Genomic DNA, 26449 nt, shown 5'->3' with positions numbered 1-26449 from the left:
GCCTCAGCCTGAAGAGCAATCTGGTCCATGTCTGGATTAAAGAACCTTAAGGAAGTGAGAGCAGGAGAAGCCTGGGCATTGCCCATCAGCAGCTAGCGCCAGACAGCAGACTCATGCAGGTCGCGCGGTCCTATGGTTTTCCCCTTCCTCTTTCAAAATACTAGAACTAAGCATCACCCAATAAAGTTAATGGGCAGCGGAATTGGGACAGACACCTTGCACAACACCTGAATTGTTTTTGTGGAACTCCCTGCTGTTCTGGATCTGTCTCAAAAGGGGAGGAAGTCTCTCAGCCCCACTCACCTCACAGAGTGCTTGTTGTGGGGGAGGAAGGGAAAGGAGAATGTTAGCTGCTTTGAGACTCCTCCGGGTAGTGATAAAGCGGGATATCAAATCCAAACTCTTCTTCTTCTTCTTCCAGGGGAGACAAAAAAACAGGAAGGGAACCATTGCCTTCCATGTCCTGACTGGGAGTCACTGGGTTGGATCCAGATTTAGTTGTGTTCAGAGTAGACCCATTGAAATCAGCTGCCCTCTCCAACTATAGGTGCAGTACCATGGCGTGGCGAGGACCATAGCTCGGTGGCAGAGAATCTGCTTTGTATTACTGCGTTCCCAGGTTTGGTCCGTAGCATCCCTGGCTGGGGGAGAGCCCTGTCTAAAATCCTGGGCAGCTGCTACCAGCCAGTGTAGACAGTACTGAGTTAGATACACCAGTGGTTGAAAGAAAGCTTCATTTAATTTCAGCAGGTCGACACTAAATATGATAAGATGTGGATCCACCTCACTGTTGGAAGAGGGCGCTGGACTGGATCTTCAGCCTGATCCAGCCACTCTCTCCTTCTGGCCTTCACTTCTCGCCTGCTTCATCCTGGGAGTTTTGATTTAATTTCCAAAATGAACAGCTGCTGGGATGCCGATCTGCCAGGGAGCCATTTATTGTGTGACCTGGAAGGTCCTGTTTCGTTCTAAATCCTCAGCCTGTCAGGCCTTCCTGTAGATGCTGTTCAGCACTGAAGGGTAACAGGGCGGGGACTGAATTAAATCGGCGATTTAGATTATGATTCAAATCACTAAATGAGGGAGAAGCCGGTTTAAATCACGTTTTCCAGCGGTAATCCATATATATTCTTATTTTTTATTTTTTAAAAGATGCATATTGATTGGTTAATCTAATCCCTAAAGCCTGTTGACAGTTAAATATGCAGGTGCAATTGCAAGGAGAAGGTGCACTGACAGGGAGCAGACTTCCGCTTTCATTTCTCCCATACTGAGTCACACTCCTGCTATGCAAACCGCAATCCAGAGTAGCTAAACCATAAAAAAAAACTCCCTGTAGCTTTTGTCTGTTTCGAGACAAAGGGCCCAGAATCAAGGGGAGAGCTACTTGTTTTATGTGTTCAGAAGACGTAAAGGAAACATCCTTGTTTGCTTATGGAGAGTAAATATTCACAATTTGAGAACTGAGCAAATTGCAGGATTCTGGTTGAAGGACATTTTTTTAAAAAAATGGGAGCATGCAAGTTCTGCCCGGGCAGGAAATATCTCCCAGTGCCGGAAGGTGCAATGATTTGTGAGTCCCCAGTATCAAGCCCATGATAAGAAAGCCCTATGTGATCAGTTCCTGCCACATTTAGATCTCAAGCCTGGAGAGTGTGCTCACACCCACACTGTGTATTTAAAGCACATGGCTTCCCACGAATGAACCCTAGGAACTGTAGTTTGTTAGGGGGCACTGGGCAGTGCAGCTTTGTGGGTGCATACTATAGTTCCCAGGATTGCTTGAGAGCAGCTGTGACTGCTGATGTGCTATAAATGCGCCTTAAATGGTGTGGATGGTTAGTTACGGAAGTTAAGGGAGGAATATTTCTTTTACTGTACATCTTTCTGACAGTAAGAGCTGTCCGGCAGTGGAACTGTCTCCATTGGGAGGTTGTGGACTCTCCTTCATTTAGGCTTTTAAGCAGGGGTTGTATGGTCGTTTGTCATGGATGCTTTAGCTGAGATTCCTGCATCGCAGGACTAGATGACTAGCTGATCCTTGGGGTCCCTTCCAACTCTGCAATTCTAAGTCTATTATTCCTGCAGCCCTGAAAAGCCATTCTGGAGGGTCTGGGGAGCTCCTGAATTGAGTGGGGTGGGGGAAAAGATCAGAAACCAGGAAGACCAAGTATTCTTAAAAGACTGGACTAACTTTTTAATTTGTTTGAGAGGCCACTGTAAAGAGCTGAAATCATTGGCAGGAACACAATGACACTTGTAAAGTAACACAAATTTTGGATACTATGATCATATAATACATACCGTATGTTCCGGTGTACAAGACGACAGCGCCACCCCCGTCCTAAATTGATGTTACGTTATATGAAACATTAATGTGTTATATTATTTTCCCCCCCCCCCCCCACACACACTTTCCCTCCTAAGATATTATGTACAGTACTGTATGTCTTTTTTCTTTTTTCACTTTATCTTCTTAGTTGCCTTCGGGTTACAAGCAACTAATAATGAATGAATGAATGGGATTTCTTAAAAAGTTTTCAGTAGATGCTGGAAGTTCAGCAGGCCAGCCATGGAAGGCAAAGCTGAATGCTCATTCTAGCATTATGAAGGAGAGAGAAAATGCCCAGTTCTCTTCTTGTTTCCCATTCCTGCCTTGCACATGTGGGGTGGAGCGGGAAGAAAACCACTTCAAAACAAAGGAATGTAGTAGCTTAAACCTGCTTGACTCACATCCTATTCTCTCTCCCCTTCTTGACCTCCCTGCAATCCAAACAGAAACGAGATCCCTGAGTCATTGTCCTTACCCACATTCACAGTTTACTGCTGCCTTTTTTTAAAAAAAACCCTTCTTTGGGATCTGTGCAGTGCCGGAAGGCATGAAATGAGACCTTACTTACCACCGGGAAGAAGCTGCGCATGTCAACGATTTCAAGCGGTTTGGAGACCTCCAGTTTAGAAATCGAGCTCAAAGCAAGGTCATTCCTGATGCTTTTCTGTCCATATATGGGACTATGAAAGAGCGGTGCACATTGGAACAGGCGCTTCCAAACCGCGTTCCGCAAGCTTCCTTCAGGTGGTCTGAGGAGTGTCTGTGGATTCGTGGCTGAAGGCAGGAGAGAGAGCACACCCATTGCATTTAATATCCATACTGATTTTTGATTGCTTCTTTTATTTATTTTGTTGCATGGAAATCCGAATTCTGTGGAATTCAATAAAATGCAATATATAAAAGACAATAAAAAACATATAGAGGTACCTCGGGTTAAGTACTTAATTTGTTCCGGAGGTCTGTTCTTAACCTGAAACAGTTCTTAACCTGAAGCACCACTTTAGCTAATGGGGCCTCCCGCTGCGCCGCCGGAGCACCATTTCTGTTCTCATCCTGAAGCAAAGTTCTTAACCCAAGGTACTATTTCTGGGTTAGCGGAGTCTGTAACCTGAAGCGTATTTAACCTGAAGCGTATGTAACCCGAGGTACCACTGTAATTGAAAATCATATAGCATCTAGCACAGCATGTTATGATTTGCTACAACAGGCAAAAAAAAGAAGAAGAAATAGTTCAGTGGTCTGCACAGACGCTCCACAATTTTTAGATGGGGTGTGAGGGGGCAAGTTTGGGGACCACTGCTTTAGAATCCTTTGCAGTGTTCAGGGGTTCCATAGCAAGCATTTAGGGTGGGGGTCCTCAGGCTCAGAGACTGAATGCTGCCCTCGAGACTTACCATATTTTTTGCTCTATAAGACTCACTTTTTCCCCTCCTAAAAAGTAAAGGGAAATGTGTGTGTGTCTTATGGAGCGAATGCAGGCTGTGCAGCTATCCCAGAAGCCAGAACAGCAAGAGGGATTGCTACTTTCACTGCGCAGCGATCCCTCTTGCTGTTCTGGCTTCTGAGAGTCAGAATATTTTTTTTTCTTGTTTTCCTCCTCCAAAAACTAGGTGCGTCTTGTGGTCTGGTGCGTCTTATAGAGCGAAAAATACAGTAATTATCAGGCCCTCAGGATGCTCCCAGACCATGCCCTCCCCCCACTGGTCCTCCTCCACATCCTCCCCAAGTGCTTTGGCCTGACTGAAAAGTGTCCTTGAACTTTAAGTAACTCTTCTTGCTTTTCTGGATGGGAGGATAGGGACGGGTTTGTTTAGAAGAGAGAGGAAAGACATTTGTTTGCCTGGAATGTCAGCCGTTGCACAAAGCGAAGATAGAGAAGCTGTGAGCCTTTAGATCAGTATTTCCCAAACTTGAGTCTCCAGCTGTTTTTTTGGACTACAATTCCCATCATCCCTGACTACTGGCCCTGCTATACTTAGGGACGATAGGAGTTGTAGTCCAGCAAGACCCAAGTTTGGGAAATCCTGCTCTCGAGGTTGCTGGACTCCCAACTCCCATCAGCCTCTAGCCAGCATAACCACGGGTCTGGGATGATAGGAGATGTAGTCCAACAATGTCTGCAGGGTGCCACGTTTCTCATCCCTGGTACACAGGTTAAGAGTCACGTTCATTGCGCCACGTACCCCTGGTCCTGCCCCTTTGGCCCTTGGCTCCACCCACCACTGCCATGTGGCCCTCAGGATGAAAAAAGTTCCTCACTCCTGTCCTGATTTAGGGATTGAGCTCTTGTGGACAGTTTGTATCGTATACCTTGGGCTTGGGTCCAGGCTTAGCCAGTTGCTGTTGTTGTTGTTGTTTAGTCGTTTAGTCGTGTCCGACTCTTCATGACCCCATGGACCAGAGCACGCCAGGCACTCCTGTCTTCCACTGCCTCCCGCAGTTTGGTCAAACTCATGCTGGTAGCTTCGAGAACACCGTCCAACCATCTCGCCCTCTGTCGTCCCCTTCTCCTTGTGCCCTCCATCTTCCCCAACATCAGGGTTTTTTCCAGGGAGTCTTCTCTTAGAGTAGGCCCATTGAAATAATAATAATAATAATAATAATAATAATAATAATAATAATAATAATAATAATAAAATAACAATAATTTATTAGATTTAAATGCTGCCCTTCACCACAAGATCTCAGGGCGGTTCACAGGGTAAAAATACAAAGTTAAAACACAAGTAAATAGTTAAAACAAAAACAACTAAACAATGCACCCCCTTTAATCAAAAGCAGTCAGGGATTATCGGTAATTTAACACTCTTGTGACCTCTTCCACAAAGGAGGCTGCCCACTGTATCTCTTAACAATTTATTCCTTTTCTTTTTGTCTGTATCTGCACTGGGTGTGACTAGGTCACTTGGTCAAACCCAATGTAGCAGGGGCCTCAGAAAAGCCCATTCATGGAAGAGTCTGCCTGCTGCAACCCTGTATGCCTCACTGCCCTGGGCTCATCTCTACCCATTCAGGGGGCCTCACTCAGGACGCATACAGAAACACGGCTCCACTGAGAATGGCAGATTCTTTCTTTTTCATACTCTAAAAGTAAAACCCTTTTTGGGGGGTGGTTAAGCTTTCCTCTCCTTTTATTAAATAACGATTTCTGCGTGTTGTCTGACATTTGGAAAAGCACGGCTTTATTTATCCTCCGCCCGTGCTGCTTCTGCCTTGCTGAATGCTTTTTTGCCACCTGCTCCTTTCCAAAGATTGCTCTTCCATTGAACACAAGCTGTATATTTTACCGAGCTCCTCCTCTTACACACAAACACACCTGTCTCCTGCCAGATTTACTGCTATCCTGCAGCCCTGGTACCATTCCATGCCTGCTTCTCCCGCATGCCTTCCCGTTGCCCCCTCCAAGCTTCCCCTCATTTCCCCTTCCCATCCTTCAGCCCTCGCAGGCTCCTTCCCTCCTTCCCGTAAACAATGCAGGCACTTCCCAGGGGAAAGGTTACTAGCGGTCAGTGCAGCGCAAGTTCTTTGGGGGGTATTTATGTCCAGAGAGGCCCGAGAGGGGAGTCCAGAGTGGGACCAGCTTCTCTGCAAGCCAGGAATTCCAGAGCAACGGCCACTGGGACACAAAGCACGGTTGCTTCCTCCTGCGGCTGGTTTGTGAGAACAGCCGCCGGTGTGATCGCACAATATTAGCCTGATTCTTTTAATGGTGGGCTGGCCAGCCTATGCTAGTTAACGGATGGGACATTTTAATTTGCAGACTCACAAATTAAGGCTGCTCCTTTATTTCTTTCTTTTAATTTTGGGGTTTCCCCACCCTCTCGCTGATTATAGTCATAGCGAAAGGAAAAGGCAATTCTAAAATAATATAGACTCCATAGGGAAACTATTTCATGTTCCGTTCCAAACCCTCCCCAAGGTTCCGTTATAAGGAGGTTAAAAGGGACGCGGGTGGCGCTGTGGTCTAAACCACAGAGCCTCTTGGGCTTGCCGATCAGAAGGTCAGCGGTTCTAATACCCTTGACAGAGTGAGCTCCCATTGCTCTGCCTCAGATTCTGTCAACCTAGCAGTTCAAAGTAACGCCAGTGCAAGTAGATAAATAGGTACCGCTGTGGCGGGAAGGTAAACGGCGTTTCCATGCGCTCTGGTTTCCATCACAGTGTCCCATTGCGCCAGAAGCATGCTGGCCACATGACCCAGAAAGCTGTCTGTGGACAAATGCTGGCTCCCCCGGCCTGAAAGCGAGATGAGCACCTCAAATCCATAGTCGCCTTTGACTGGACTTAACCGTCCAGGGTCCTTCACGTTTACCTTATAAAGAGGTTACTGTAATCTTTGCAACTGTTGATTTTTTAAAAGAGAATTGAATAAAGTAGTCCTTGCCAACTTGCTCCCCCCACTCAAAAGGTTATGTACTCCCAACTCCATAACCAGTATGACCAAGGGTCAAGATGAGTTAATATATTTATTGCTGGAATAGCTCAGTCAGTAGAGCATTAGAATTTTAATCTCAGGATCGTGAGTTTGAGCCCCCTGTTGCATTGCAAGGGGTTGAGCTAGATGACCTTCAGCGTCCCTTCCAACTCGGTGATTCTATGGTTCTATTGCATTTCTACCCCACCTTTTTCTTCAAGGAGCTCAAAGTGGAATGTGTCCAGAGGAGGGCAACCAAAATGGTCAAAGGCCTGGAAATGATGCCTTATGAGGAACGGCTAAGGGAGCTGGGCATGCTTAGCCTGGAGAAGAGGAGGTTAAGGGGTGATATGATAGCCATGTTCAAATATATAAAAGGATGTCACATAGAGGAGGGAGAAAGGTTGTTTTCTGCTGCTCCAGAGAAGCGGACACGGAGCAATGGATCCAAACTACAAGAAAGAAGATTCCACCTAAACATTAGGAAGAACTTCCTGACAGTAAGAGCTGTTCGACAGTGGAATTTGCTGCCAAGGAGTGTGGTGGAGTCTCCTACTTTGGAGGTCTTTAAGCAGAGGCTTGACAACCATATGTCAGGAGTGCTCTGATGGTGTTTCCTGCTTGGCAGGGGGTTGGACTCGATGGCCCTTGTGGTCTCTTCCAGCTCTGTGATTCTATGATTCTATGGCATACATGGTCCTTCCCCCTCCTCATTTAATTCCCACAATGACCCTATGAGGTAGGTTAGGGTGAACAGAAGTAACCCAGTGAGCTTCATGGCTGAGTGGAGATTTGAATCCGGGTCTCCCAAGTCCTAGTCCACCACTCTAACCACTGCACTACACTGGCTTTGCTCAACTGTTCCAGACCTAGACCCACCTCTGACTCACAGGCTGCAGCTGGGGGCCCCTTTCATGTTTTCACTTCTGATTTATACTTAATAGTGCATGCTATTAATCCCAAAACGGCAGTTCACTGAGCAACATACATAGTGTTACTAAATGAAAACGAGTCCTGCAGTGTATCAGTGCCCAGTTTCGCCCTTAATGGACCAGCCTTCGCTGATTCGGTGCTTTCCCACCCTTCATCCTGGCAGAATCAGGTGGTAAAGCAGAGCTTTCCAAACTGTGTGTCACAACATGTTAGTGTGTCGGCTGCAGTGTGCAGGTGTGTCGTGTGAAAGCTCCCTGTGCTCTTCCCAGAGTTGGAAAGGGGTTAGTTTAACCTCCAGTTTGCTAATAAAACTGAATGGCTATACAGTGGTACCTCGGGTTACAAACGCTTCAGGTTACAGACGCTTCAGGTTACAGACTCCGCTAACCCAGAAATAGTGCTTCGGGTTAAGAACTTTGCTTCAGGATAAGAACAGAAATTGTGCTCTGGCGGTACGGCAGCAGCAGGAGGCCCCATTAGCTAAAGTGGTGCTTCAGGTTAAGAACAGTTTCAGGTTAAGAACAGAGCTCTGGAACGAATTAAGTACTTAACCCAAGGTACCACTGTATTGCGAAATGATGCCTGTCTAAAAAGTGTGTCACCAACACAAAAAGTTTGGAAAGTTCTGAGGCATAGTCTCAAGGTTATAGAGCGAACTGTACCACTTTGGCTTTCAGGTGGAGAACTGAGTTTAAACATCCCCCCTCCCCCAGCAACAATTCCCTGCAAGCTGAAGAGAGAAAAACACTCGCTCTGTCCTGTGCGGGTTTTCTGCTTATAGGGGAGTCTGTGAGCAGCGGCAGGGAAGCATCAAAAAAATGTGACCTGTCAGCTGCAGTTTCAGTGGTGCAGTCCGTTGTATCATCCTGCTCAGCTGCACGTGCTGAGCAAGGGCTGGATCCCACTGCGTTCAGAGGGTGCTTACCCTCAGGTTAGTTGTGCGCAGAACTGCAGCCTCAGGGCCAAAGCTCAACACGACACCATTCGTGCAGTTAGCAATTGTGTCTTCGTCAGTAGACATATCGGGAGAGACAGACCTGAACGGAAAGGTTCTTCTTGTTTTTAAGCAACATGCTGCCTCTTCTTTTGCCCTCTTCCTTTCTGTTTCGTTCTTCACAAACTTTATACCATTTGGCTGTTGTGGGGCTTGCGCCAAAACTGTCTTGCGTGCCTGGTCACTCGGTTCATGCTCTGTGTCTGTATTGAGTGGAGTTTGTACGGAGAAAAGCAAGCTAATTTAGTCTGTGGGGGCAGGGAATCTAGATGCTACTTTGGCTTTGCCTTGTAAGTATATGTCTTGTCTTGGATCCCCGGAAAGCACAGGTTGCCTAAGATAATGACATACCCATCTTAAGTGTGATGCGGAAAAATACATTGCTCCTTTCCTGGTTGCTTGTCCCGCCTTCCAGCCACGTGTTTGCAGGGAACAAGTGACAACTGCCATGAAAACAAAGAGTGTCTCTGTATAAGTGCATGGAACTAAAACAAGGGTCAGCAAACTTTTTCAGCAGGGGGACCTTGTGGGGGGCCAGACTATATTTTGGGGGGGAAATGAATGAATTCCTATGACCCACAAATAACCTAGAGATGCATTTTAAATAAAAACACACATTCTACTCATGTAAAAACACGCTGATTCCCAGACCGTCCACAGGCCGGATTGAGAAGGCAATTGGGCCGGAACCAGCTTCCGGGCCTTAGTTTGCCTACCCATCAGCTAAAACTACAGTGGTACCTCAGGTTAAGTACTTAATTTGTTCCGGAGGCCCGTACTTAACCTGAAACTGTTCTTAACCTGAAGCACCACTTTAGCTAATGGGGGCCTCCTGCTGCTGCCGCACCGCCGGAACACAATTTCTGTTCTCATCCTGAAGCAAAGTTCTTAACCCGAAGCACTATTTCTGGATTAGCGGAGTCTGTAACCTGAAGCGTATGTAACCTGAAGCATATGTAACCTGAAGCACATGTAACCTGAGGTACTACTGTATATGTATATTTTATTTATTATTATTATGGTTGTCAGCAATGTATTCCAGAAGCAAGGGCTCCCTCCAGACATTCTTTCCGTTGTGCATTCATGATTATTTGTGCTCATAATAGTATCAGAGTGGCTAGACGTGACCCTGCTTTCAATAGCATTTGGTCCTGCAGAGGTTTCAGGGAGGACGTGACGCTTTGCTTCTAGTCAGTGCATGTCCCCATAACCCCCTGCTAAATTCCTGTAATTTTTCATACCACAAATGCTCCAGTTTATTTTTTGGTGGCGCTTTTGTTGCGCAGTAGCGCCGCGGGAGTGATCCTCTAGGCAGCAATAGTGCGATGTGGTTGAGGAAGGATTGCAGAACAAGAAACAACAGGGAACACTGTGTGGACCCTCCAGTATAAATCCACCCCTAATTCACTACTATTGCATATAGGCCAACACGGCACACAGAAAAACCGGGATGCTGTCTTCCGGGGCTGCACTCTTGTGTGACATTGCGGCCCCGATAAAAACACTTTTTCTGGGCACAGTGCCCCAAAACACACAGTTTGGGGTGCTGCACAAGATTGCAGCCCTGGAAAATCACTTTGGGGGGTGAGATTGCATCCCGAAATTGCGCGGGAGCACAGCTCCTAAATTGGCCGCCGTGCTGTAACGGGGAAAAAAAGTATGTTTTGGTTTGCCCAGGACAGTTGTGGGGTATGCTGTTGTGCAAATGACATGTTGCAGAGTACATCTACTTTAAAAGCACCAGTTTAGAGGCCTATTGGTTTCAAATAAATGTGCATGGGATGCTTGCCTTACCAGTAAATTCTAAAGTGAGCCTATGTTTCCTCCTCAAAAGTAAGCTCCACATGGGAGTTCACTTCCTAGTAAGTTTGCAGAGGATCACAGGATTTAAGACCCATTAGGCACAATCAAATATACTTCAAAGTAAACACATATAGGACTGCATGCTAAATCAGTTAAAATTGTTTAACATTAAAATATTAATGGAATAAGCATTTTGTTTCCCCCCGCTTTGTTAATAAAGGATGTACGTATTTGTCACAGTGGGAGCTATCTTAAAAGATGCATGCCATCCTATGTGAAATAGGGTGTTTTCAGGGGCGGGGGGTTGCCTTTTCAGTGATGGAGCCTGCCACCATAGATTTTTAAAGTTCTTTTATTAGAAACAATTATATAAAAAATGTGTTGCCCTTTTAATCAAGAATGCTTTTATCAGAGTTAATTGAAAGGGTTTTCATGGGGTTTTCATCTAGCCAATTAATTAGCTAAACATTCCACCCTGCACTGAAGTCTGGAGTTCTTGCAGAAATTCTAAATCCAGTTTTGCAGTGTTATTTTATAGCATTACAACAATCACTAGGGACTCTACAGACTCTCTCTCTCTCTCTCTCTCTCTCTCTCTCTCTCTCTCACACACACACACACACACACACACACACAACACCAACACACAAATCATTAGTTCCATGATTGTGCCTCAGAAGTGTGGAATTTGTTGTTGTGCATAGCAAATTCAACATCTTGGGAATCTCTGCTTCAAGTTTTGTTCCTGTTTTGTTAAACAGAAGTAAGTCTCCAGACCTTAAGACTTTAGAGAAACACTTTGGAGTGTGTGGCTGATCACGTATCTCACAAACTGGTAGCAGGAGGGCAGGTTGAGAAAGCAGATGCAGAATACATTTTTATGCTAAGCAAATATCCTGGAAACTCTTCTTAAATTGAATAACTAAGACCGGATTTCAGAATTCAGCTTCTCTGGGCACAAAACGTAGAATCGCTCGCTCAGACAGACAGTTTTCATGAGGCTCTGTGGATTGTCCTTTTGTCAGCAAGCACGGAATCAGGCCAAAGAGGAGGAAGGACTGAAATCCAGTCATTACCGGGTTCCAAAGGGACAGATGTAAAAAGCCTGGCTGGCAGTATGGCTCACCATCAGGACACTGAATAAATCTAACATGTGCCCTGGCAGATGCCACCGTTTTGCCGGGGCTGTAATCCGTGCAAATCGGGGCTGGTGGTCCCTGCAGAGTACACGTGATTAGCCTAACTCGATGCCAACCGCACAGCCTGCCTGGAAGTCGGAGCATGAGATATTATTAGAAATAATTTCCTATGGCACGTTGAGCGCAGAGGGCTTGCAAAGTGAAACAAGGATGGTTTTGTTAATGAGAGGTCAGATGCCTGAGCTGGGCTGGTGGCAGCACCCAGCACCCTTGGGTGGCTGCGGCCCGGCAGCTGCCCACCAACACTGGCACCGGTTTGAGCCTGCCTGCCTGCCTGCCCCTTGGCTGTGAACTCTTCTGGTATCAGCTAGCTGGGTCAGCCACTTGCCATTGTAAGGCCCAAGTTGTGTGTAATGCAAAGCCGAACCATAGTTTAGTGTGAGCTAGCAGGTTCCTGGAGAGGAGATTGCAGCCACTTTGTTTCTCCCTCCACTGCACTGATCTAAGCCATGGTTTGGCTTCGCATGTGGACTGATGCTGGGCTCACGTTTCAGCTTTTTCCAGGCTAAACATCATCCACCAGTTACCCTACTTCAGCTGTCTTGTACAGTGGTACCTCTAGTTGCATTCCGCTCTTGTTACGGACTTTCAGCTTACGAATGCGGCAAAGCCAGAAGTGTTTCGCCACGCGTACATGCGCAGAAGTGATCTGCACGCTTTGCGCATGAGCAAAAGCGCTCAATCACGCGGCGCACATGCACAGAAGAGGCACTCTAGTTGCGGACTTTTCAGGGTGCAAACGGCACCCCAAAATGGATTAAGTCCACAACTAGAGGTACCACTGTATCTTTTTGCTCAGGCTTTCTCTGGACCCACAAGGTTTGACTCTGTTGTTACTGAATTCCTGTTGTTATAATGCTGCTTTCCTTTTTCCCTTTTGGTATCTCAGTGTTACTATACAATTGTCTTGTTTTATGTTGTATTTAAACAGATTTTTAAAATATTAAGCGGTATGGAAACTATTCTAAATAAAAATAATAATAAAAATAACTGAGAGCCCTCTTGGGGAAATGCCTTGTTTCAAAACGTGGCATTGTAATTCTTGAGTAAAATAAATTCAGAAGTCCTTTTGAGTTTGCTTTTAGCACCCTCTGCATCCCAGAGGGTTTTGCAATTTCTAAATTCTTTTTTTGTTTTGTTTACTTTTTCAAGTGTATTTCACAATGTTGTGTATTATCATCCTTTTTATGTATGTAATCAACAAGCAACAGAGCAAAGGTCCCCCCCAATAATTATTCCATTTTACAATTTTAGATCTGGAGATTTTAATAAGCATATTAATATTACACCCCCACGCCCACCCTATCTATGCCCCAGGCTTAAGGTGATGCCTATTCCTGAGGCGGGTTCCTCACGCAGGGAGAGAGGCTGACCTGAGACTGGTCTTTAGGACCTCTTGCTGCTCCCTCCGGTCTTACGATTTTCTTACATTCTCCTAAAAACAGCCCGACACAAGGGACTTGACCTGGGCTGCCTTCTTACGACGTGCCTCCCTCTGACTTTGCCTCTTTGCAGTTCTATGTGCTGGGAGCTGTGCTGGCCCCGATCCGTGTCGCTCTGGCCTTTGTGGTCCTGTTCCTCATCTGGCCCTTTGCGCTGCTCCAGGTGGTGGGATTGCCGGAGGAGACCCTCCAGGAGCCCTTCTCCGGTTGGAGAAAGTAAGTAGTGGGCCCCGCTCCGTGGGTTGCCTGGCCCTTTGGACCCTGCTGTGCTCGGCTCTCCTAATGCCCCTTCCTCTTGTTTCCCGCCTCCCCATTCCTCCCCCCTTTTCAGCACAGTTTCTCACGGTTCTGTCTACTTCCTGAGCCGCCTGATGTTCTTCTTGCTGGGCTTCATGAGGATACGGGTCCGGGGTCAAAGGGCTTCGCGGCTGGAAGCTCCCATCCTGGTGGCGGCCCCTCACTCGACCTTCTTTGACCCCATCATCCTGCTGCCCTGCGACCTCCCTAAGGTGGTCTCTCGCACCGAGAATCTCCACGTGCCTGTCATTGGAGGTGAGTGACTCCAGCACAACAGACCAGGGCCGTGGGGAGGGAAGGGAATGGGGCAGCCTTGCAAGGCAGGAAGAGGTTGCTCTGCAGTCCTCTCGGAGCGATGCCTCTGAAATGAGGACCCCATCTGAACCCAACATTTGAAGCTCTTATCATGCCACTTTCAGTAGCCACAAATTTCCTGCAAAGAATTCTGGGAACTGTAGTTTGTTAAGGATGCTGAGAGCCATAGGAGCAAACTCCTAAGGACCGAGGTCCCTTTGCCCATCCCCCAATAAAATATCTGAGAAGGCCTCCCACCCCCAAGTTGCCATTCAAATGACATGTGTGTGCCATGTCATGTGATTGGTTATGTGGGGTGAGGCTTACCTGTCCCCACCCCATATTTTATTCTAGTTGGCACCCCTGCACAGAGTTGTTAGGAGACCCCGATTCTCCTCACAGAGCTGTGATTTCTAGAGTGTTCTCGGAAGAGCGGTTGGCTGTAGCACCACTTTGTGAGGGGAATAGGGGGGGTCTATTAACACTTGGTAAACTACATTTCCCAGGATTCCTTGGGGAACATACATAATGGCTGTTCAAAGTGGCACGATACCGTTCCAAATGTGTAGTGCAGATGAGGCCCAGCTCTTTCCATGCCTAGGTCAACATTGTAAATGCTGCACCCATACCGGCTCGCTCATCTCCTGGCATTTTATTCCCCAGCATGGGCTGAAGCCTCTTTTTTCATGAAATGATGTGTATGGGTTAGCAGGAATAAACCCTATGTGCTGCCCTGCCCTGTGTCATTCCTAGTGAAGCAAATTTCTCCTCAGTCCGGCTAGCTTCCAGTCTCATTCCTGGGATTGGGGGTGGGGGAGCGCTTCAAATTACAAAGCATATTCAGGTGAAGCGAGGAAGGTTGGTTTGGTCTTCCCAATCTATTTCCTGTTCAGGGAAGTGTCGAGAGAAAGGCCTTTAAATGTAAACATAGCAGATACGTGAATGAATGCATGTGGCTCCCCTGTGAGAATTTGTTTGGCCCTCACTTTAAGACAGTTTTGTATACTCACGCATCTGATTCTCCCAAAATCTCAACTTTTTCAGGGTTTAGGGAGGGGGCTTGGCAAGGGGGTGGTTTTTACTGTTAAATAACTCCATGTTCGTGTCAAAGCTTTGATGGCAAAGACTTTAATTTCAGCAGACCGGGTGGCTTAGGAGGGAAACGTGCTTGGGAAATAAAGAATGCCTCGTAACGTTTGTGTCAGTAAAGCACCGTATAATAATAAACAAGAGGCTGAGAAACAACGGTGGGCGGTGGACATCCCCTTCCTGCCTCGCTGGTGGACTTTCAATGGGACCACCTCCATGAGACTCTCTGAGGTGTTGAGACCACACTGTGTGCCACCAACTTGGGAGGCTCAAAAAAGAGGATTGGACCAATTCATGGAGAAATTGGAGACCAGTTCAATGGCTGCTACCCATGATGGCTGTGCTCTGCCTCCACTGTCAGAGGCAGCAGTTCTTGTGAATACCATTGGCCTAATCCAGGAGGCCCTCCTGATGTTCTGATAAATAAAGCTCTCTTGGCAGTTCTGCCACTGCCAGAAGCATGGGGAATGGCGACCTGGATACGGCAGGTTCCTCTGCGGCAGCCCTAGACTGTGGAAAGTCCCTAACCACAGAGGTGCATTTAGCATTCCCATTTCATAGTTTCTGCCATATGCAGTAGACACCCTTTACCCTTAGCCGTTAGAATCAGAGAATCGTAGAATTGGAAGGGACCCCAGGGGTCATCTAGTCCAACCCCCTGCCATGCGGAAGTCTCAGCTAAAGCATCCAGGACAGGGGACCACCTAACCTCTGGTTTAAAAACTTCCCAGGAAGGAGAGTCCACCAACTTCCAAGGGAGACCGTTCCACTGTTAAACAGCTCCGGCTGTCAGAAAAGTTATTCCTGATGTTTAGTCGGAATCTCCTGTCTTGTAACTTGAAGATTACAGTCATAACTCTTGTTACGTTTGCTTCAGGTTAAATCTTTTCAGGTTGTGTCCCATGGCAACCCGGAAGTACCGGAAAGGGTTACTTCCGGGTTTTGCTGCTTGTGCAGACGCTCAAAATGATGTCACGCGCATGTGCAGAAGCAGCAAATCGTGACCTGTGCACGTGCAGACGCAGGTTGCGTTCTGCTCATGTTGCGAACGGGGCTCCGGAACGGATCCCGTTCGCAACCAGAGGTATCCCTGTACTTCGATAGTAAAGTATTTACAGTGGTACCTTGGGAGTCCGTTCGACTCCCGGAACCGTTCAGAAATCAAAGCTGTGTTTCCGATTGGCTGCAGGAACTTCCTGCACTCAATCGGAAGCCGCATTGGACGTTCGGCTTCCAAAAAAAGTTTGCAAACCGGAACACTCACTTCTGGGTTTGCGGCGTTTGGGAGCTGATTTGTTTGGGAGCCAAGCCGTTCGGGAACCAAGGTACCACTTTACTGGGATGTGCTTCTTTTGTTGAATCTATACTGTTCAGGTTGGAACAAGTTTCTTTTATTGTGTGTGTCTTTTAATACATTGTTTTGCTTTTAAAGAATAAATATATGACTATGTCACCATGACTTCCCCTGGGACCTAGTGGCTAAGGGTGGACCAGAGATCTTGAATAAGTTGATTAAAATAAAACAAGATTTCTGAGGAAGCTGGGAAGCTCTACTAAACCGGCCTTTGGTCTGATCCAGCTGGGCTCTTCGTATGAAGCACTCGTTCAGATCGCCACAGCGATTTCAGCGATTTAGGGAAAGCTTCTTTAGGCCCATTGAGGTGTCTGGCGATGACCCAGGGATGCCCCTAAGTCCACCCCGCTCTTCCAAATCCCATTTCTCTTTCTCTTCCACCCCCACCAGCCCTGCTGAGGTTTAACCAGGCCATCCTGGTCTCGCGTCACGACCCGGCTTCTCGCAAGAAGGTAGTGGAGGAAGTGAAGAAACGGGCAACTTCCCAGGGGAAATGGCCGCAAGTAAGGTTTTTACAGGAGCTGCATTTTGCATTCCTGAGTTACCGGTTTGGGTCCCTGAGTAAGATAATCCACTTTACTTCCCCTTCTCTTGTTTGCAGGTACTTTTTTTCCCAGAGGGAACCTGCTCAAACAAGAAAGCCTTACTGAAGTTTAAACCAGGTAAGAGGCTGTGGGGAGTTGAGCGGATGAGCCTGTGGACAGAAGTGGGTGCAGGGCATTATAGCTGAGGTAGGAACTCTACTCCTCTCCATAGCTGTCCACTTTTCCCTTTTCTTGCGAGGAATCCTATTCGGAATAAGGGAATTTCCCTTAAAAAAAGGGAAACGTTGACAGCTATGCTCCACTCATTCACGCTGGGCAGACAATCCAGCAAAAATGGGGGCACAGCCTGGGTTAACCTTCAGCCACTCATAGGATGACTTGCTGTTATTTTCATTGAATATAGTTTGTTGTCGTTTAGTTGTTTAGTCGTGTCCGACTCTTCGTGACCCCATGGACCAGAGCACTCCTGTCTTCCTCTGCCTCCCGCAGTTTGTCAAGCTCATGGTTTTTGTCCGTGGAGTTTTCTTGGCAGTTTAGCAATTCTTTATTGTGCAGTCGTACCTTGGAAGTTTGACTTCAAAAATGTTCAGAAACCAAAGCACAGCTTCTGAAAAGGCTGCAGGAAGATCCTGCAGCCAATCAGAAGCCACGGAAGCCGCGCCGGATGTTCAGCTTCTGAAAATCGTTTGAAAACCGGAACACTCACTTCCGGGTTTCAATTGTTTGGGAGCCGATTTGTTCAGGAGCCAAGACATTTGAAATCCAAGGTATGACTGTAATCTTAAATGTAAACTCTGTAAGTGTAAATAATAATTTGCAGACATTTAAGTGTTAAGTGTAAATAATAATTTAATTTGCAGACATTTAAGCTTTCTGTTTACTATTATATTCCAATGGATTATTTAATATTGCTTTATTTTAAGTTGTTTATTTTTAAGTTATGTTTTTATTATATATATATTCGGTATTGGATCAGATTACTATTAAGTGTGTGGCCTTTGCTATCTATTTTGCTGTTTCTTCAGCTCGCAAAACCGCCTTGTGTATAGCAATACAGCAGAAAGGTGGTACACAAATTAAAAGTGACTTGAAAAGAATGAAACAAAGGACACAAGAGCAAGTCTTGAGGGTGTGTGTTCTTCATCCTCAGGTGCCTTCATATCTGGTGTCCCCATCCAGCCGGTCCTCATTCGATACCCAAACTCTCTGGTGAGTCTACAAGAACATTAGGGAAGGGCAGGTAGAACATCTGATTGGCTTGAGGAATAACAACAACAACCACAACAACAACAACAACAACAACAACAACAACAACAACAACAACAACAACAATTTATTTATACCCTGCCCATCTGGCTGGGTTTCCCCAGCCACTCTGGTTGGCTCCCAACAGAATATTAACAACATGATAAAACATCAAACATTAAACAGCTTCCATCCCTGACATCTCCAGGTAGGGCTAAATATTCCCTGTCTGAAACCTTGGAGAACCACTGTCAGTTGGTGCTAAGCTATATAGACCCCATGTTTTGGCTTTGCATCATTCCATTTCTGATGTTCCTAAAGGTACTGATGGTGAGGCAGCTGAAGAGGCTGTATTTCAGTTCCTCCGCACATGCGTACAGCTGTGCACCTGAATTCGATGCCATGACAAACCTCCCTAATTATTATTTTTTTAAGTGCTTCTTTTCTTTATAGGATTCGACGACATGGGCATGGAGAGGACCTGGAGTGTGAGTAATTGACGTCAAATCTGGAATAATAATATAATAATAATTTATTATTTATACCCCACCCATCTGGCTGGGCTTCCCCAGCCACTCTGGGCGGCTTCCAGAAAAATATTAAAATACTGGAACATTGATGTGTAGGGTGGGGTGTGCTTGTTCTGCAGGCTGATGTGGACTCGGTTTGTAGCCAAGCATCACCTTCCATTTTTGTCCTTTCAGGTTAAAAGTCATCTGGTTAACAGCATCTCAGCCCTGCACAACAGTGGAAGTTGAGGTAAGGAAATGTCTCTTTTTCCTTTCCTTTCCTTTCCTTTTCTTTTCTTTTCTTTGCACCACAGCGCCCCCTACTGTGCTGTGCTTCCTAAGTCCCAGATTGCCTGAACTCTTTAGGATTCAGAGTCAGAATCCATAAATTCAGATTCAGTTAGCTACCCACTCCACTTTTTGAAGGGAGTAGTTTTTCAACACCCCTCATCCCCACCACTAACATGGTATAACTCTTTTATCATATGCAATTATGGGAATTTCTGGAAAATTTGAAGCCGTAGAGAGGGGTAGAAATGTTTTGCTGCTGTTTTTTTCTAGGGAAAAAGGGTGGAACTTTTGAGGGGAATTGAAATAGATGCAATACTCATTTGCCAAAGGTGAACTCATTTTACTACTTTAACTGCATAGAATGCACTATTCAGCAGAGGGGATGGCATGCAACGTACAGAGCAATCGTGAGGATGTTTACTCAGAGACAAGGCCCACTTTTCAGTGGAGCTCATTCCTAAGTAAAGGATCCCTGAAATTTCTCTCCTACTGGAAAAATGGGGGGTGGGGTGTCCTAGCAGAGTGGGGAAAGAAAGTAGGGGGAAAGCTGTGATTTTTTTTCCTTCCCATGAGGTTTTGTGGACCATCACAACTCTTAATCACGTATCAGATCCACAGCAAGCCATCTCTCCCCAATCGCGCTCATAATTCTTCCTGTCATTTTCAGTTCCTCCCAGTTTATCAGCCCAGCGCTGAGGAGGCTGTGAACCCCACACTGTACGCTAACAATGTCCAGAAAGTGATGGCCAAGTAAGTATGGAGAGGGAGCGGGTGTTCGTAGTTTGGGGGAGTGAGGGACTTTGGTAGGCTGGGCATGGGGCGGAATTCTGTTTAAAGTCCTTGCTTCCCCTCAAAGAATTCTGGGAAGTGAAGGTGACCCTTCAACAATTCCTAGCACGCTTAACAGTTCCCAGAAATCTTTCGAATTACAGTTGCCAGGAATCTTTGAGGGGAAGCGATGTGCTTTCTGTGTATGGCACGGATACGACCGAAGAGGCCCAGAAATGAGGAGGAGAGGCAGTGGCTGTGTGGAACAAATGAGGTGAAAAAGCTGGACCCAGGCCCCCAACTACAGCCCCACAGGTTGCATGGACACGATCAAAAGTCCTCCATTCCACTTTTTCACTGTGTGGAAAGTTCTGCTGCTTGAAAGGTGTCAGAAGCAGCCGCAGGGACTGTGAGCACTTAAACCTGAGGGAAATAGGGGACATGGTAGCTGTAGTCAGAACAAGAAGGAGTAGCAGGTAAAATAAAGAGAAAGAGAGAGGCTTTTCTGCTAGCAGGAAAAACCCCATCACCCTTAAGCAGCTGATTCAAGTCTCTGGTGGTTAATGTCTGGGGGAGACGATCAGGATGTTTGTGGACAGGAAGTGTGACTGCAGCATTGGCCTTTGACGCAAGCTGATCGGAAACCCCTCCTCTTATCAGGCGAGGCCTCAATTTGCTACTTAGACCTTTCCTGCCCTCTCTTCTCCTTTGCCTCTTGCCCCTTCTCCCTTTTTTTTTGGCCAGAGCCCTGGGAATCCCAGCTACAGATTGCGAGTTTGTGGGCAACCTTCCAGTCACCGTCGTGGGGCGCTTGAGAGTGGCCCTGGAACCACGCATCTGGGAGTTGGGCAAAGCGCTTCGGAAGGCCAGGTGAGAGGCCACATATGTGTGCAGGAAGGTTGCAGGTTCAACTCCAAGCATCCCCAGTTAGAAGGATCAGGAAGTAGGGGCTGGGAGAGATCTTGGCTTGAGATCCTGGGAAGCCACTCTGAGCCAAAGAACACTGGTCTAGATGAGTCGGTTCTCTAAAAAAAAAAAAAGAGGAAGAAGAGAAGAAGAAGAGTTTGGATTTGATATCCCGCCTTTCACTCCCCTTCAGGAGTCTCAAAGCGGCTAACATTCTCCTTTCCCTTCCTCCCCCACAACAAACACTCTGTGAGGTGAGTGGGGCTGAGAGACTTCACAGAAGTGTGACTGGCCCAAGGTCACCCAGCAGCTGCATGTGGAGGAGCGGAGACGCGAACCCGGTTTCCCAGATTACGTGACTACCGCTCTTAACCACTACACCACACTGGCTCTCCGGAGGGAACGGAGGGGCTGGGAACACACAGGAAGCAAAGGAAGATGCCTCATATCAGACTCGTGGTCCATCTAGATCAGTGTTGTTTACACTGACTGGCAGCAGCTCCCCAGTCTCTCCCAGCCCTGTCTGCAGATGCTGGGAATTGAACCGAGAACCTTCGATGTGCAAAGCAGATGTTCTGCAGCGGAGCAAGGGGTGTGCGTCACTGGCAGGAGAAAGCCACTAGTTCAAGAGTGCACGAGAGGGTTCCACATCAGGGCCAGCTGCAGCATGATGGTCGAAGCAGCAGTAATGCCCAGGATGCCACGCTGCCATTTTCTGAAGGCATCTAAGTTTCCCTTCAGTCTCCTCTCGCGACGGGTAGACATGTCCCCTCATCATCCATGGCTGAGTGAAGCATGTGGGGAAATCCAAAAGAAGGGTACAGTGGTACCTCTGGGTGCGAACGGGATCCGTTCCGGAGGCCCGTTTGCAACCTGAAAGGAACGCAACCCATGTCTGTGCCTGCGCGGGTCACGGTTCGCCGCTTCTGCGCATGCGCGTGACGTCATTTTGCACGTCTGCGCATGCACGAGCGGCAAAACCCGGAAATAACCCTTTCCGGTACTTCTTGGTTGCCGTGGGACGAAACCTGAAAACGCTGAACCTGAAGCAAATGTAACATGAGGTATGACTGTACTTGTTACGGTAAATGTGAAAACCTTGTTTTCCCTATTGGTTTCTCCCCTTCCTGCAGGGGCCCGACAGGTGGAGTCAAGGGTCATTTGGATTCCTTGCCTGCAGGCGCATCAGGACAGCTAGGGCTGAAGGAGCTGGCTCATTGGCTGGGGCTGGCCTGCCCCGAGGATGTCGAAAGCCTCTGCACCTATTTCCAACAGGTAAGTGGGAGCAGGAAGGAAAGCACAGAAGCGGCTTGTGCAACCGTAAGCCAGTATATTAAATGCGAAATGTCCTTGAGGGTTTTGGCAGGACGGCGGTATGCAAACGTAGCAAGTACAGTGGTACTTCGGGTTAAGAACTTAATACGTTCTGGAGTTCCGTTCTTAACCTGAAACTGTTCTTAACCTGAGGTACTGCTTTAGCTAATGGGGCCTCCTGCCGCCGCCACCGCACGATTTCTGTTCTCATCCTGAAGCAAAGTTCTTAACCCGAGGTACTATTTCTGGGTTAGCAGGGTCTGTAACCTGAAGCGTCTGTAACCCGAGGTACCACTGTAAACATGCTGGGGTTATTGTTTTTTGTTTCTTACTATGGTATTTATTTTCTGTGTTTTAATATTGTAAGCTACCCTGTGATCTTTGGATGAAGGGCAGCATCGAAATTTAATAAATAATAATGATGTGTTTTATTCACTGCATTTATATCCTACTTTTTCTCCATGGAGATCAATGTGGTTCTCCCCCTCCTTATCTAATCCGCACAACAACCCTGTGAGGTAGGTTAGGCTGAAAGGCCATGACTGGCCCAGCGTCAGCTTCATGGCCAAGTGGGGATTTGAACCCTGGCCTCCCAGGTCCTAATAATAATAATAATAATAATAATAATAATAATAATAATAATAATTTATTTGTACCCCGCCCATCTGGCTGGGTTTCCCCAGCCACTCTGGGCGGCTTCCACAGAGACCAAAAATACACTAAAATATCACACATTAAAAACTTCCCTGAACAGGGCTGCCTTAAGATGTCTTCTGATTGTCAGGTAGTTGTTTATCGCTTTGACATCTGATGGGAGGGCGTTCCACAGGGCGGGCGCCACTACCGAGAAGGCCCTCTGCCTGGTTCCCTGTAGCTTTGCTTCTCGCAATGAGGGAACCGCCAGAAGGCCCTCGGCGCTAGACCTCAGCGTCCAGGCAGAACGAATCCTAGTCCAACGCTCTAACCACCGCACCACACTGCCTTTCCAAAACAGAAAGGACATGGAAAGATGTGGTATTAAATGAATATCCTGAAACAAGGGGAGATGCTTTGTGAAAATGGCTGCAAAAATTCTAAATCACTGTTAATGTGCTCCCTGGTTGGCTAAGGTTGGCCATTGTGATCTGCATGGGAAAACCCGCCATTGTCTTAGCTATGTAGGCCTAACTTGCCCTCCGTTTTGCCTGCACATAGCTAAAATCTTATGGGAAACAGAATGGGGGAAATAATAAAACAGGGGTGAGCTATGGCTGTGAACAGAAAAAAGGTAATCAAGCCCCCTGCCCAATTTGTCGCTACTTTTTGAGGTTAAAGTTGAGCCAGGAGAACATCTGGCTCAGTGTGCAATGCATTTAGTCTTCTCCTTTTTATATCTCTTCCCAGGATGCCGATGGCAACATGGACTCCCGGGAAGTGGCCCTAGCCCTGGAGGCATTGGAAGGAGAGCACAACCCACAAGAACTGACGTTTCGTGCTTTTAAGGTAACCACTGTGGTTGAGTTCGATGGAGAGAAAGTCAAGCTAGTAATTCGATGGAGACAGAGAAACCCAATTCTCTACTAAACATCTAAACAATGAGTTGGACTGCGCTGGCTAGAGGGTATGGGGTGATGCCTACCCCTTCTGGCTTGCTGCTTCCCCCCTGCATTCCACTCCCCCAGCCATTTTTCTCCTAGTGGTGGGGGGAAATGCATCTCAGCATCTTGGTTGCGGAGAAGCATCCAGGGAGGGGAGTTCTAGGGTGGTCCCTACAGGACTGCTGTCCACTTGAAGCACAAGTGGGATTGTGAGTTTAGAAAGGGGTTAATCCGAGCGATGGAAGACATGGCTGCGTGCTGCTGTGGTCTAAACCACAGAGCCTAGGGCTTGCCGATCAGAAGGTCGGCGGTTCACATCCCCGCAACGGGATGAGCTCTTGTTCGGTGGCAGCTTCTGCCAACCTAGCAGTTCAAAAGCACGTCAAGTGCAAGTAGATAAATAGGTACCACTCCAGCGGGAAGGTAAATGACATTTCTGTGTGCTGCTCTGGTTTCACCAGAAGCGGCTTAGTCATGCTGGCCACATGACCCAGAAGCTGTCTGCGGACAAACGCCGGGTCCCTCGGCCTGTAGAGCAAGATGAGCGCCGCAACCCCAGAGTTGTCCACGAGTGGACCTAATGGTTAGGGGTACCTTTACCTTTAATCCGAGCGATGGAAGACATGGCTGCGTGTCTCTGTGTCGGTCTGGGTGGGCTATAGAACGAAAGGGGCGGGGATTGGGGCAAAGTGGACCAAACCAAAGGTTTAAAGGGGAGGAGCCTCTGCTGTGGTGGGAAAGAGGGCATTATATGCAATGTTGCATTCAGAGTTCATATCTGTGTTGCTGACACGTACACCCCTCTCTACAACACCAGCTCTTCATGGAGACAGACAATGAGGCAGAGAACAGTCGGCTTTGCCAAGATGGATTCTGCGCCATTTTGCGCCTCCTGCTGGGCACACCAGGTGCAGATGGGGCAGAACTCTATAGTCGACTTTGTGGGGACCACAGCCAAGATGGATTGACCCTCGGTGAGATCCCTCATAAAAGCGGGGCATGGAAGGGAAAGGGGAGGCTTGACAGGTGTCATTGTATATTGTATATTGTATATTGAGTAAATGAAGGGCACGTTAACATCAAGTTTTGAGGAAGAAGGGCGTTGGGTTTTGAAGACTCCTAGGAAGTGGGTACAGACCAGGGTCTCATCCACACCATATATTTTAAGCATATGGCTTCCCCTAAAGAATTCTGGGAACTGTGGTTTGTTTGTTAAGGGTGCTTGGAATTGCAACTCTCTGAGTAGGTGAACAACAGTTGCCAGGAGTCTTTGGGGGAAGCCATGTGCATTAGATATATATTCAGGAAGGAAAGAGGTTGCTGATTGGGTAGAAATGAAATGAGAAGTGTGATGTGTTGATTTTGGTCCGCTCAGCTAGGGAAAATGACGAGGAAGCCCCTCTGGAAATGGAGAGATTGAGGGTTATGGAAATCATTATGGAAGAGGATTGGGGACAGCTATGGTAAGGGGCAAAAAGTCAGGAGGTTGATAAAAGTTGCAGGAAGAGGTGTCAACCCCGGGGTGCCCAACATGGCATCTGTCGCTGGCGCCCAATGCATCATCTCCTCCCTTCCTGCTGAAATTTGTTGTGAAAGATGCATTCTGCAGTAGCCAGTAGACTAGCTGCAATGTTTGTCAGATTGCCCAGGCAGGCAAGCCCACAAGAGTTTCTCAGGTTTGCAAATGGGCCCATGGGTCCCGAAAGGGTGTCAGCGCCTGGTCCATACTGACGCAACTTCTGATGCCAGGGGATTCTCCTAGGGCTACCCATACAACACTTTTACACTGATATTCCTTATTTGTGCTTTTTATCTTGTGAACTATGCCCAGATCTTTAGATGAAGGGTGGTATATAAAGCTAATCAATGAAGTAAAATATTCACCCTGCTTTCCTTTTTCTCTCTTACCCAGATGAGTTCCAAGACTTCTCTCTCCGCCACCCTGACTATGCCCGCCTCTTCAGCACGTACCTGCGCCCCCCTGTGGCGTGCACTCTGTCCAAGCCTGGCCTCCCGCCCACCTATGCTAATGGCGTTCCTGCCTCCCCTCCCAAGAGCAAGGCAGACTGAAAACCCCCTGAAAACTCTTTAGCCATGTGTATACAACGAAACACACACACACACACACAGCCATGCCACATCCTTGGCCACGCAGACCCCGCCCCTCCTGCTCGCTTGCTCGCTCTCTGCCGCCACGGTGGTTAGGCAAAGGGGGGCGGAGACACCCCCATCTCAGGGCAACCGTAACCGGGGAATCACAGCCGCAAGTTCTTTGGGGATTGGGGCTTCTCTCCGTTTATTTTAAAAGTTTTATTTTTGTTATGTTTTAATTATATCATTTTATCTTACGTTGTTGATATTCTGTTTTGTTCGTTTGTCAATGGGAAGGGAAGGATGGAAGGGTGAGATACTGTTGCTTTTCGTTTTATTTTCTGTTTTGTAAAATATAAAAAGTGCTATTTTATATATAAAATAAATATCTATATCTCTATAATAAAAAAAGATATATGTATTAAGTTTTAAAACAAAGGTGGTTCCTGATTTTGTTTGTTTGCTAAGACAACTTCTGGAAGACTGGGGGGAAGGAGTTTGGGCTGTGGGTGCAGAAGATGGAGGCTACACCTTGAGTTTCAAGGTTTTTAGTTCAAGGTTTTAAGGTTTTTAGTTCAAACGTTGGAAGTTGGTCCATTTGAGCAAGTGGAACACTGACCCAGAACTCTCTCTCTCTCTGCTTTCAGCCATCTCCCATCTGCCTGCCTTCTTACTTACAACCAATCCAGGGGTTGGCACTGCCAGTCATTGCCTCGTCCAGCGGCTGGCATAATGGGACACCATCACTGCTCACCTGATCTCTGGTTGGTCGCATCGCTACTGCATGCTAGGAGAAGGAAGGGCAGCATGGCAGCACTAGCAAACACAGCGCTGCGCAAACACGCTGGCAGAACCAATCTTGGGTTCCTGCTGGCACGTTTGCACCGCACCAACCTCCCCAACCTTCTGCCCTCCTTTACATCCCAGTAAGCAGCATTGGTGAGCAGTGACATCCCACCCTGCTGCCTGCTACTGCTGTAGTCTCGGTGTTGCCTCTGTAGAAATCAATAGGGAGGATGGGGACAAGATTAGAATTAGTCGGCTGTGCCCTG

General features: G+C 47.2%; 1 protein-coding gene across 2 annotated transcripts in view; it reads left to right on the top strand.

The window, feature by feature from the left end:
* Window positions 1-25835, top strand: part of LPCAT4 (lysophosphatidylcholine acyltransferase 4) — a 31400-nt gene extending 5565 nt beyond the window's left edge. Inside the window, exons 2-14 of one of the 2 annotated variants that reach the window (XM_083471162.1) lie at window positions 13191-13333; window positions 13449-13669; window positions 16542-16654; window positions 16753-16813; window positions 17847-17905; window positions 18395-18429; window positions 18646-18700; window positions 19409-19491; window positions 20254-20379; window positions 21549-21690; window positions 23113-23211; window positions 24124-24280; window positions 25219-25835. In XM_083471162.1, the coding sequence (XP_083327288.1) occupies window positions 13191-13333; window positions 13449-13669; window positions 16542-16654; window positions 16753-16813; window positions 17847-17905; window positions 18395-18429; window positions 18646-18700; window positions 19409-19491; window positions 20254-20379; window positions 21549-21690; window positions 23113-23211; window positions 24124-24280; window positions 25219-25376 (1452 nt within the window). In that variant the 3' untranslated portion in view covers window positions 25377-25835. The remainder of the gene's footprint in view (window positions 1-13190; window positions 13334-13448; window positions 13670-16541; window positions 16655-16752; window positions 16814-17846; window positions 17906-18394; window positions 18430-18645; window positions 18701-19408; window positions 19492-20253; window positions 20380-21548; window positions 21691-23112; window positions 23212-24123; window positions 24281-25218) is intronic. The other variant, XM_083471163.1, reaches the window with a different exon arrangement.
* Window positions 25836-26449: the final 614 nt, after the last annotated feature.

Source organism: Podarcis liolepis, assembly GCF_965112155.1.
Source record: "Podarcis liolepis genome assembly, chromosome: 13".
NCBI lineage: Eukaryota > Metazoa > Chordata > Lepidosauria > Squamata > Lacertidae > Podarcis > Podarcis liolepis.
The sequence above is the reverse complement of the archived record's forward strand: the minus strand, read 5'-3'. Positions and strand labels throughout refer to the sequence as shown.